This window comes from Nicotiana tomentosiformis, chromosome 10 (genome assembly GCF_000390325.3).
Source record: "Nicotiana tomentosiformis chromosome 10, ASM39032v3, whole genome shotgun sequence".
NCBI lineage: Eukaryota > Viridiplantae > Streptophyta > Magnoliopsida > Solanales > Solanaceae > Nicotiana > Nicotiana tomentosiformis.
The window spans coordinates 17723393-17736411 of record NC_090821.1 but is presented as its reverse complement, the minus strand read 5'-3'; the positions used below and the strand labels follow the sequence as shown (position 1 = coordinate 17736411).

Below are 13019 nucleotides of genomic sequence, written 5' to 3'. Positions count from 1 at the left end.
GCATTATTCCGTGCATTCCCATGAAGATGGCAGCCGAGAACATCTCGGCCTTGCAGTTGAAGAAGGGGGTAAAAAGACATGAACCCACGTTCCTGGCTACCCTCTGCATGGAAGATATAGAACGCTCCTCGGGTCCCATTCCTGCACCCGTGAAGGAGTTACTTCTGGAATTTGAAGACATCATGCCACAAGACATGCCAAAGCGTCTTCCGCCTAGGCGAACTGTGGACCATGAGATTGAGTTGGTGCCGGGTGCGAAGCCACCTGCCCGGGCGCCATACAGAATGTCACAACCCGAACTCGCCGAGCTTCGGAGACAATTGACGGAAATGCTAGACACAGGGATCATTGTGCCCTCTAAGTCCCCATACGGGTCCCCTGTGCTATTCCAAAAGAAACATGATGGTAGTTTGCGACTCTGCGTGGATTACCGGGCTCTAAACAAAATCACCGTGAAAAACAAGTACCCTATTCCGCTAATGGCAGACTTGTTTGATAGACTGGGTGGTGCGACGGTATTCACCAAAATAGACCTGAGGACAGGTTATTGGCAAGTTCGGATTGCCGATGGTGATGAGCACAAGACGACCTGTGTGACAAGATATGGGTCGTACGACTTCCTGGTTATGCCCTTTGGCTTGACTAACGCGCCAGCCACATTTTGCACCTTGATGAACCAAGTCTTCCGAGAATACATTGATGAATTCGTCGTGGTTTATTTGGATGACATTGTGGTATATAGCCAGACACTAGAAGAACACCTGGAGCATTTGCGGAAGGTCCTAGCCCGATTGCGGGAGCACGAATTATATGCGAAGCTATCCAAGTGCTCCTTTGCTCAGAAACAAATTGACTTCCTCGGACATGTCATCGAGGAAGGGAGGATCAAGATGGACCAGCAGAAGATTCAGGCCATTACAGAATGGCCGCCTCCTAAGGATATACATGCCTTGAGGTCGTTCCTTGGCCTATGCAACTTCTATCGGCGGTTTGTGAAAAGTTACTCCCTCATTGCAGTGCCGCTGACAGAACTTCTCAAGAAGGCCACCCCGTGGGATTGGGGCCCCAAGCGGGCAAAGGCCTTCGACGCATTGAAGATGGCTATGTCCAGTAGCCCAGTCTTGGCCCTCCCTGACTTGGCCAAGCCATTCGAAGTGCAAACGGATGCCTCCGACTATGCACTTGGTGGAGTATTGCTACAAGAAGGGCATCCCGTAGCGTACGAGAGCCGGAAACTGAAGGATGCAGAGCGACGCTATGCCGCCCATGAGAAAGAATTATTGGCTGTCGTTCATTGCTTACGCCTTTGGAGGCATTATCTACTGGGAGCCCCATTCGTGGTCAAGACAGACAATACAGCCGTTAGCCATTTCATGACCCAGCCAAAGCTGAATGGACGACAGGCTAGGTGGCAGGAACTCCTAGCGGAATTTCACTTCAACCTGGAGTACCGAAGTGGAAAGACCAATCATGTTGCTGATGCACTCAGTCGGAGAGCTGATCTAGCATCGATGTGTGTTCTCGCTGCCCTAAAGGGAAGCGAAGTAACCACCACCATAAAAGACCAGATACAGGATCTACTCATCAAGGATCCTGCTGCACAGTATTTGGTTGATTTGGTAGGACAGGGCAAGACTCGCCAGTTCTACACCGAAGATGGGTTCCTGAAGGTGAAAGGGAACCGACTTTATGTTCCTAAAGGAGGAGATCTGCGACGGACTCTTCTTGCAGAATGCCACGATACTTTGTGGGCCGGTCATCCCGGCGAGGAACGCACCATGGCATTGCTTCGCCGTGCATATTATTGGCCTCAAATGGTCGATGACGTCGCTCAGTATGTGAAGACTTGTCTAGTATGCCAGAAAGATAAGTCAGACCGCTTGACGCAGGCAGGGCTCTTGGAACCACTAGCTGTACCAAAAAGACCTTGGGAAAGCGTTTCCCTGGACTTCATCACCGGATTGCCCAAGGTCGGAGATCTCACAACTATCTTGGTTGTGGTGGATCGGTTTTCCAAGTATGCTACCTTTATAGCAGCCCCACAATATATATCAGCAGAAGATACAGCTCGACTATTCTTCTCTCATGTCGTCAAGTATTGGGGCTTACCTAAAGACATTGTTAGTGATCGCGACTCACGCTTCACTAGCAATTTTTGGACCCAACTCTTTAAGTGCCTCGGGTCAAAATTGAGTCATAGCTCAAGTTTTCATCCGCAATCTGATGGCCAGACGGAGCGATTCAATGGCATGCTAGAGGAATATCTCCGGCACTTTGTGACCGGATCGCAGAAGAATTGGGTGAAGCTTCTGGATGCTGCTCAACTGTGTTTCAATTCACAAAAGAGCTCAAGTACCAACAAAAGCGCTTTTGAAATTGTTACCGGACAGCAACCGCTACTCCCACACACAGTGAACGCACCAAACATGTCAAAATCTCCTCGGGCTGCCAGCTTCTCAAAAGAATGGAAGCAAAATTTGGAGATAGTGCGGAGCTATCTTGTCAAAGCCCAAAAGCGGATGAAGAGGCATGCTGATCAGAATCGCCGCTTTGTGGAATACCAGGTGGGAGACAAAGTGATGGTCAAAATCCCAAAGCGGTACTTGTTTGCAGGGGTCCATGACCCTCGCCTATTGCAAAAATATATTGGACCCTTGTCCATTGAAAGGCGCATTGGGAAAGTTGCATACCGGGTGGATACCCCAGCTTGGTGGAAAATCCATCCTGTTTTCCATGTCAGTCTCCTGAAACCTTTTCGGGAAGATGTGGAGGATCCTTCACGAAGCCAACTCACAATACCAAGTATTCGAGGCCCCAATTCAACCGGAAAAAGGCGTGCTGAAGCTATTCTTGATGATCGAGTGATTCACGCCTCAAGAAAAGATCACCAGGAGTTCTTGGTGAAATGGCAGGGATGTGATGCAGAGGAGAATACTTGGGAGAGGGGAACAAACCTCAAAGCCTACAAGAGCCTGATTGATGATTACCTTGCAAGGAAGGCGCCGAGGACGTCGCCAACTCAGGTGGGGGAGAATGTCATGGGCGGCTTTCCAGCCATGCCCCATGATCCCTTGGACGCGCCCCGTGGCGTCCTGGCCAGCCTCCCAACGCCCGTCGCCACGGTCGGCCCCGTGGTCTCGGCAGCTCCAAGTGACAAGCGCGCATGTGCCTCTGTCGCCCCACCGATAGCCATCGCCAGCGCCCAGCCACAGGCAAAAGCCAACAGCGCCGCGCGCGCAGACAATGCCGCGCGCGCAGACCCTGATGCTAAAGACAAAGTTGCTGCCAACGGACTTGCTGCTGCTTTGTAGAAGACTAAGTCCTTTTCATTGTAAATATAGAGTAGTTTTGCTGCATTTTCTTTAAGTGTGATTTTCCAGCTTTCATAGGTCTAGTCATGTAACTTTGGTTTATTTTTTTTAAGCATTATTAAGGGGGACCAAGCAATCAAAACTTTCAAGCAAGCAAACAATTCTCTGTACTGGTGTCTCTCCCCCCGACACCGTCTTGTTTTCTGTAATAGCTTTCATTCAATGCAATCAAGCTTTCTTTCATTCTCAATTCTCTTTTCTGCTCTCTTTCAATTGCTCATGACATTGGTTTTCCCGTACGGCACTGACAATCTAGTCTAGCGTACGGAGGGGACCTCAGTTGGCGGACAGCAACCGTACTGACATCGGTTGCCTAGCCTTACGTCGCCCTTCCAAGGAACTTCAGGAAGGCGCCGCGTAACATTACACATGCATGGCTTAATCTTTGAGACAAGCATATGACTACTGGCAGGATCAACCTCGCCTAAAGCGTCACTACCCAGCTCGCTCGCCTCACTTCGTCAACTACGACATACGGAGTCCGCTCACCAAGGTCGTCTGAGCTCTGGGTTAATAAGAGGAGGCACTAACTGCATAGGCCAAAATCCGTCTTCAGGATATTTAGCGTAATATGACATTAAAGAAAGTTATAGGTCGAGCTCGTCCAAGACTCAGCGAGGTCAATGGCCTAGGTGCCGACATGAGCCGTGGTTAAGATATCGATGATTATCGCAATCGAGATGTCAGCAAGGGTCAGGATTGAGATCGACTGTTGATGATAAGACTTGTAACGACTAATTTGTCAAGATAGGGTACTAAAAGGGAATATTCTAGTGAATATTCCCTGCATTTGTACTATTAGGATTTCCTAGGAAAAAGGCCTCATATATATATAGAGAAAGAAAAGACAATGATAGGGGTATGCATTATTCATTTTCTGATAAGAACACTTTTGAGAAGGAAACTTTCCCTCTTACAAAAACACAAAGATTACCTTTTTACAAAGATTCTTGTTGATATTGTTCCCCACTTTTCCATCAAATTCGAGGACCGTTTATGCAAATCTTAAATTTATTTGTCATTCATCACTGTCAGACAAATTATTCGTTCAACCCATCCATTATTGGGTGAATCATTCTCCTTATTTACTTAAATATCATTTATTGATATTTATTGTTAGTTATATCTTCTTTAATTTTCTTACTTTAAGTGTATCCTATATTTATTGCCACCAGTCATATACGGAATCTGTCCCAATTAACATACGTCTTAGTGCTTAAATGTCTAGAGTTATTATCCTTGGCTAGATTTAACCCTTCCCTATATAAATTTAATAGTTTAAACCGGAAATTATATTCTTCGGTCAAACAGCATTACGCATGGAACTCATTTGAAGCAAATATAAGGGACCAAAGTGCAATTTGCTCATTTTTGTTGTGCGGAGTTCCAGCTTTTGATTATCATGTATTAAGACACTGCAATCAAATGGACATTTCCATATCATGAAAATTTTAGAACAAAGCAGCAGCTGAAGGATACACAGAAATCAAAAGACAAAATGACACCTTTCCCTGTTTGCATCATTTTACCAGCAACACTGAAACTTGACACAACTGCTTAATGTATTACCATGCGGAGTGATCATATATTTTCTCAAATAAAGTTTATATTTGACTCATAATACAACAATTGGAGGAACAGGTCTTACCACAAAATGATACAATAGACATAGGAGGAAAAAGAAAGCTTTTCCCAGATTCATGAAATATCCTCGGGCGATTTATTGCCCCAACAATCACACTTGCATTAGCTTCATGTTGCAACAATTACTGTCAAACCTGATAAATTAGCACTTAAAACAAGCAATTCTATTTGGCACCTCAAACAGGCTTGCGATCACCCACTCATACCAAGAAGTTCTATCTCTTCAACTAGTGAAGTGCCTCGTGTTCTTGTTTCACGATAGTATCTTTTTTTTCTTTTGCATCTTTTAGCCCCCCTCAAACAAGCAATTCTTTTAGCACCTCAAACAAGCCCCTTTTTTTCTGGGGAAAACCTAAACAAGCAATTGCAGGGAGAAACCTGCAATAACAGATGATAAAATCACACAGCCAAAGAAAGGCTTCTCTGACTAGGATAATTATGTGGTTTTATCTCCCACGATTCAGATTCCTCTGCTTCTTCTGGTAGGATGAACGGCAAAGAAATCTCTTGGATCATAAGGTCACCACAAAACGGGCAATCACTGGCTACAGCATCATCCAGTTGTGACCGGATCTGCAGCATCCAGTTTGGCAAACAATCAAATACGGAAAGCCAGAAACTAGGGCTACATTATCTAGATGAATCAACATCGAGTGAGCTCATACGATTGGTTTTGTCTCAGACAAGATCCTTTCAGTTTGAAATGGATCATCTTTTTATCAAAAACTAAGACACTCAAAATGACTGGAAAAAAAAAACTTCTTTTATAATTAATTAGCCACTTAAAGGGAGTGATATTTTATAAGCATAAGACTAACCTTATGCATGGGAGTCACGCTAACTAGTGGTTCTTCAGACAAGCCACCATTTGACACATTCTTAGGTTCAGCACCAAGTAAAGTAAGTTGCTTCTGCAGATCCAGAATGTATTCGGCCTGCAATACCATTTTAAGGAAAACATTATAGAGACTGTCAACCCAAGTAATTTCCAAAAGCAAAGACATTTGTTCCAAAGACGTAACAGATGGTATTGGAGGACATATACGTGGCCCTCTCAGGGATATTTATGATTGCAAGTATCAACTGCAAGATTATGCTTATTTGTCCTGTTAATTGGTCATTGCGGAAAAGCAGAACTGAAATAGATCTACTTTTCGTTAACAATTATTAGAAGCAAAGATATTAAACCAAAGAGGTAACAGATAATATCTGAGCACATTATATTTGGCACCATCATGGACAACTTATCAATGCTAATATTTACGCATAAAGGATATTTTCACGTTAATTAAAGAAGAGAATCTGGCTCATTGCTGGAAACAAGAACTCAAAAAATCTGGAGAACATATCTGAAGAACAGGAGGAGGAAGAACAAATCAACTAATTAAACCTGACAGTTCTTTACAAGCAATGCTTTCAAAAGTGAAGAGCGCGAAAAATACACGAGGTTCATTGGCCTTGAAGCAAAAAGTAAGAAGTGAAGCGCATACTTAATTGAAATGAAGCACACAATTTACGGAGAATTTAAAAATATCAAACATATACGAGTTTAGTACTCTAAGAATTAAATTACAATTAAAGTAACTGTTAGTTTACAGTATGTATATAGTGTAGTATTGTCCCAAATTGGTAGAAGAATAGTATGTCCTTGTATAGTATAGCTATAAATAAGGACCTCTTGTATTGTATTGTTCATCTAATATCAATAACATATTTTCTCTCGTGCCTTCTCACATGGTATCAGAACAATTGTGAGAGACTTATCGCTGTGCATAAATTCCAGCGATTCCGGAAAAGAGAAATCGCTGTGCATAAATTCCAGCGATTCCGGAAAAGAGAAATCAATACTTTTTTAAGGCTGTTTTCCATCTGCTTCATTTCTGTCAGTGTTGTGCAAAATCCAACACTACCACAAGAGTCGTAACTGTCGGGCGACCAAACCCCAGTGAAAAACTCCGGCAGCAGCCTCCTCACGCGCCTCCACACGCCATTAGAAGCTCACGAGCGTGAGCTCACGCGCCGGCGCGTACGACCACTTCCGGCCATTTTTTGAAAATCTTCCTTCAGAACAGTTGAGTCGCCTGGTAATTCCGATCCTACCCCTACTGTTTTCATTTCATTCCGACAACTTTGAGTTTTTTCCGGCAGCTATAGTGTTATTCCGACAGCTACAGTAGATTCCGGCAGTTACAGTATTTCAGTATTCTGTTTTTGTGTTTCCGTACACTGTTTCAGTGGATTACAGTTGATTCTTTCTCCTATTTGGTAATAATTTGAAACAATGTCTCTGGGATTTGATGCTTTTGGGTCTAGAAACATCGAACGCTTTCATAATTACAAAAATTACCATAAGCGTCCCTCATTTCCAGATATTCAATATGAGGAAAATCATTTCCTTGCCTCTACTTCTCACGAAGGAAGAAGTATAATTGAATGGAACATTGATGCTTTGGCAGAGCATCAAATTTACCGTAAACTTCATGAAATGGGAGTTTGCATTACAGCTTACAAGATAAGAGGATCTTCTGACAAAGAAGTCGCCTCTATGATTGTAGCCGGATTTACAGGCATGTTGAAACATTGGTGGGATAATTATTTCACCGAAGATGTTAGACAGGCCATCTACTCTGCTACGGCTGTTGAAACCGTAGTCAAAACCGAAGGAATTGCCTCTACTGCTATGGTTATAGGTACTAGTTATAGGTACCGAAGGAATTGATACTAGTGATGACCGTAAGGCCGGGAGCTTGAGGTAGCGAAGTCTTATCTTTAGTAAGACGAAGATCGATAGAGTTTTCATTCTCAGAATGATACTCACTTTCATGAAGTTCAGGTCCTTCTTCATTTTCTGACTTATATTCATAAGTCTCGACCTGTTTAAGAACCTGTTCTGTTAAGACATCAATTTTGACTTTCCCAAGTCTAGATTTAATATCTTTGATTTCTTCTTTAAGTTCTGAAACTTCGTGTTTCAGATCAGAAATCGAAGGTTCAGCTGGTTTATCGAAGCGAGCCCTGACTTGCTTCATGCTGAAAGGTTCAACAACTGACCTAGTCTTAGGTCTGTCACTTTGATGAGTCAGAATAAGGTTCTTGAGTTCAATCAAGTATTTCTTCCTAGACTCATCATCTGCGATGTATTGGACAACATCAAACAGAGCTTCTTTGGAACTATCTGAAAGTACTTTGATGGAGACTGGAGTTTTATCACAAGTACAGAAAGCTCCAGAACAATGGCATTCATTGCCAGATTGGCTTGTTACAGAAGCTTTTATTTCTTGAACATTAAAACATAGTAAAAAATAAGAGAATGCAGGGGAGAGAGGTCTTAGAAAATTGGGGGAATTTTCTTCTGCCTCTTACAATGGGAGATGGGAATCTTATATATACTAAGTGTGGAATGCCTTTAATCTTTAGGCTTACAATTGTATGGTCAGATTTGATCGACAAACAATAATGGGTTGTCCAAACAGTGAAAGTTGTCTTCTTTTTAAAAGTAAACAGTAAAAAGGATAAGATTCCTTTGTTGATGCAGACTTTGTCGGTCTTGGTTGATGTAGACTTTTTAGTCGTAATTTGGGTCCATGTACGCCAAAGCAATCCCCTTTGGATCGCACATGTCTCCATTACTGCTTTCTCCTGTAGAAGCAACGTCTTCAATCAATTGCATGATTTGGCTTTCTTCATAGTTGTCTATGTTCTGTAAGGCTTGTTTCAGCTTTTCTTTGAGAGCTGCCTTGGAGGGTGAAGCTTTGTTGGATATTCTTCGGAATTTTGGGGACTTGCTGTTTAGGAATCCATCCTTTGATCTTGACTTCTTTAGATAGATATTTCATTCTATCAAATTCTGCCTTAGTGAAATTCCAACTGATAATGAAGGATATACGTTTCTGAATAAAATGCTTGCACATTTTAATGTGCTCAGGTAAAGTGGAAATGGCCTCTTTGGTCTGAAAATCATCAAACCTGCTGAGGAATTGTTGTGGGAGGATTTCTCGGTTTCCTCCGAATAGGTTCCACCATTCGTAGAACCACCTAGGAATTATAGCTTTAGTGATATCTAAGCTATACTTGACGAACCAAGTATGTCCTGGCCTATGATACAGAAAATTAAACCATGCTGCTTTATAATCGTGCCAGTTATAAGTCTGGAGACGATGTGTCATGGTAAGTGCTACTGGTGTGTGCAAATGATCTACAAACCACTCAAAAGGTGATAAGATTTTTTTAATGGTAAACCTAGAGTAATTAATGAACCCTGGTCTATTATCACATAAAGTATGTTCTACTTCAATGGAGTCTGTATCGATGAGGATAGCTTCGTAGAATCTCCTCGTCTTATATGGACTGTCAGTATCCATATAATTGAAATCCGTAAAACAAGGTTTGATTAGGTCTTCTATCCTGAGACCTTCATACTCCTTATCTAGAGCCAATATGGGTAATACCTGGATGGTAATGTAGTCGAACTTTTCTTCTTTGTGAAGATCTTCTTGTGAATTCTTCTTTGTTGAAGGGTTGACTGCTTCTGCGAAAGTTTCTGGAACTTTCATGGCGTAGCTCTCTTTTGTCTGAACTGAAGAGCTGGATGCTGATCCTTTTTCTAAAGGCTTAGGTTATGGGTTGGTAAGTTTCTCTGAGGGAACTGGAATTGGTGCTGGTAATTTCGGATATTCAGCTAGAGTTGTATATCGGTTTTGAAAAGAAAGTTGTGGCCTTTGAGGGGCTGTTGATTTGCTAGGAGTGATAGGAAGAGGAGTAAATGGTCTAGCCATTTGTGGTTTACTGATTTCTTTTCCTTTGGAGGGAGTGTTAGGCTTGAAAGACCTCATTTTTTCCCTGTAAAAATTCTCTTGTTAGAAAATCAGGTAAAGAGTTATTTTCTCCTTTAATGAAATCAAAGCTAGACAGTATAGCTTGCCATCTAGCAAATATCTGTTTTGAAACAAGATTTTTGACATCTTTTTGAAGAATTTCTTTAGCAGATTTACAATCTACTCTAACCAAAAATTCTTTGTTAACAAGATCATCTTGAAACTTAGTGATACATAGCACTATAGACAAGACTTCCTTTTTAACAGTAGAATAATTTTTCTGGGCGGAATTCCAGATTCCTGAAGTAAAGCGAACCAATTGTTCAGAAGGCTCAATGGAAATCTTTTGTTTAAGGATTCCTCCGTAACCTATGTCTGAAGCATCTGTTTCAACAATCATAAAAGCTTCTGGGTTAGGGATTCCTAAGCAAGGAAGGTTTTGTACTAATCCTATACCAAGGATCTCATAAACCTATTTGTAGAGCCATTGAGTTCTCGTCTAAATTCCCTAATGAGATTACGGATAAAACCCAACTAACGAACGACTTAGAAAGAATCATGTCCCTTGGAGCAAAGAACTGCATTTTCCTTTTGTTAAAACCCTTTCACAAGATGAAAGTAATTTCATTAGAGAAAATACTGTTTTTCGCATAAACAAGCTTTCTCAGCATATAACCTTTTTAAAAAATGAAATTAGAGTTAAGAAAATCGAGCAGATTTTAAAAACCCTGGAGATGGTTACTAAGATAGCCAACCTTCGAAACATTTTCGAAAAAGAAATATGGTCTGATTTTCCTAACGCTTTTTGGGAAAGAAAAAAGCATTTAGTCGAGCTTCCATACATTGAGGGATTCAATGAACAAGTCATCTCTACCAAAGCAAGACCTATTCAGATGAATCAAGAAATGATGGAAACTTGCAAAACGGAGATTTCAAATCTTCTTAAAAATAATATTATTCGCCCTTCTAAATCTCCCTGGAGTTGCTCTGCGTTTTATGTTAACAAAAGTGCAGAGAAAGAAAGAGGTGCTCCAAGACTAGTCATTAACTATAAGACTCTAAATGCTGTCCTAAAATGGATTAGATATCCCATTCCTAACAAAAGGTGTTAGTTTATAGATATGTATAGTGTAGTCTTGTCCCACATTGGAAGAGGAGTAATATCTCCTTATAGTGTATAGCTATAAATAGGGACCTCTTGTATTGTATTTATCATCCAATATCAATAACATATTTTCTCCCGTGCCTTCTCACATGGTATCAGAGCATTAGTGAGAAAAGATCGTTGTGCGTCATTCCAGCGTTAACCGGGAAGAAAGAACTTAGTCATCGTGTAATTTTTTTGGTGACCTAAGGCTTGTCTAAGTGAAAGTCACTTTCTGTCGGTGTTGTGCTAAAACCAACACCACCACGAGGTAGATCACCCTCCGACTACCAACCCCTGAAATTTTATCCGGCAGAAAAGCCGCCACGCTCCTCCACGCGCCGGGAACAACTTTTGCGGCGAGGGTTTCGGCCACTTTCCGGCCATTTTTTCGCGAAACTTCTTCAGGACAGTGTGTTCTCCTCAAAATTCCGAGCCTACCCATCTAATTCAAATCAAATTCCGGCCACTTTTATATTTTCAAGCTATTTCTTCAGTTTTCTCACAGGATTTACTTATTTCCACTATTTCAAGTTAACCATACTACTACAAATTGTAGCGACATGGGAACCGATGCTTTGAATAGTCGGATGGTTTCTTTAGCAGAGTATATTGAGTTCCTTCAGTATAAAGCATGTAATCAGACATCTTCTGAGATAGCTTCTGTTCTTCAAACAGGTAATAGCGTGACTTGTTTCTCCCAATCTTCATCCTCTGAGTCTTGGGTCATTGATTCAGGTGCATCAGATCATATTTCTGGTAACAAATCTCTTTTCACTACTATTTCGTATTCTCAATCTCTTCCAAAAGTCGCAATGGCCAATGGGTCTCAAACCATGGCAACTGCAATAGGTCAAGCAAGCCCACTTCCTTTCTTACATTTAGATTCAGTCCTTTATGTTCCCAATAGTCCTTTTAATCTCATAGCTGTTAGTCGCTTAGCCAAATCACTTAAATGCGCTGTTTTATTTCTTGATGACCATGTTTTTATACAGGAACGCAGTACGGGGCGGATCATTGGTACCGGGCGTGAATCAAACGGACTTTATTACCTTATCCTTGCTAAATCACATGGACTCACATCTTGTCTTCCTTCTACAACTTGTCCTGTTACTGATTCACCAGATTTATTACATAAACGGTTGGGACATCCCAGTTTGTCAAAACTTCAGAAAATGGTATCTGGTTTATCTCACTTGTCAGCTCTAGAGTGTGAGTCATGTCAGCTCGGTAAGCATACCCGCTCCCATTTCCCTCGGCGTCTTGATAATCGAGCAGAGTCACCTTTTACTTTAGTCCATTCAGATGTTTGGGGTCCTAGTCGGGTCAGTTCCACCTTAGGATTCCGCTACTTTGTCAGTTTCATTGATGATTATTCTAGGTGCACTTGGATATTTTTGATAAAAAATCGATTTGAGCTGTTTTCTATTTTCCAGACCTTCCACGCTGAAATTCAAAATCAATTTGGGGTTTCTATTCGCACATTTCGTAGTGATAATGCCCGAGAGTATTTGTCTTCCCCATTTCAGCAGTTTATGAAATCGCATGGGATTATTCATCAAACATCCTGTCCGTACACATCTCAACAAAATGGGGTAGCTGAAAGAAAGAATAGACATCTTATTGAAACTGCTCGTACCCTACTCATACAATCTCGTGCTCCGTTGCGTTTTTTTGGGGGATGCGTTCTTACATCTTGCTATCTTATTAATCGTATTCCATCTTCAGCTCTCCAGAACCAAGTTCCATTCTCTGTCATGTTTCCCCATTTACCTTTGTTCTCTCTTCCACCCCGTATCTTTGGAAGCACTTGTTTTGTCCATAACCTTACTCCAGGAACAAATAAGTTAGCTCTTCGTGCTCTTAAGTGCGTAATTCTGGGTTTCTCGAGAACACAAAAGGGGTATCGATGCTACTCTCCTGACCTCCAACGGTACCTTATGTCCGATGATGTTACCTTCCTTGAAACCCAATCATACTTCACAGGTTCAGGTCATCACTTAGATATTTCTGAGGTACTACCAGTTTCATCTTTTGGAGATTCAG

General features: G+C 41.7%; 1 protein-coding gene across 4 annotated transcripts in view; it reads right to left on the bottom strand.

The window, feature by feature from the left end:
• Nucleotides 1–4915: 4915 nt before the first annotated feature.
• The window catches only part of LOC104105486 (vacuolar sorting protein 18), a 75407-nt gene continuing 67303 nt past the window's right edge, over nucleotides 4916–13019 (bottom strand). For all 4 annotated transcript variants that reach the window (XM_070186288.1, XM_070186287.1, XM_070186289.1 and 1 more), the window contains 2 exons: nucleotides 5834–5950; nucleotides 4916–5588 (listed from right to left, as the gene is read on the bottom strand). In XM_070186288.1, the coding sequence (XP_070042389.1) occupies nucleotides 5415–5588; nucleotides 5834–5950 (291 nt within the window). In that variant the 3' untranslated portion in view covers nucleotides 4916–5414. The remainder of the gene's footprint in view (nucleotides 5589–5833; nucleotides 5951–13019) is intronic.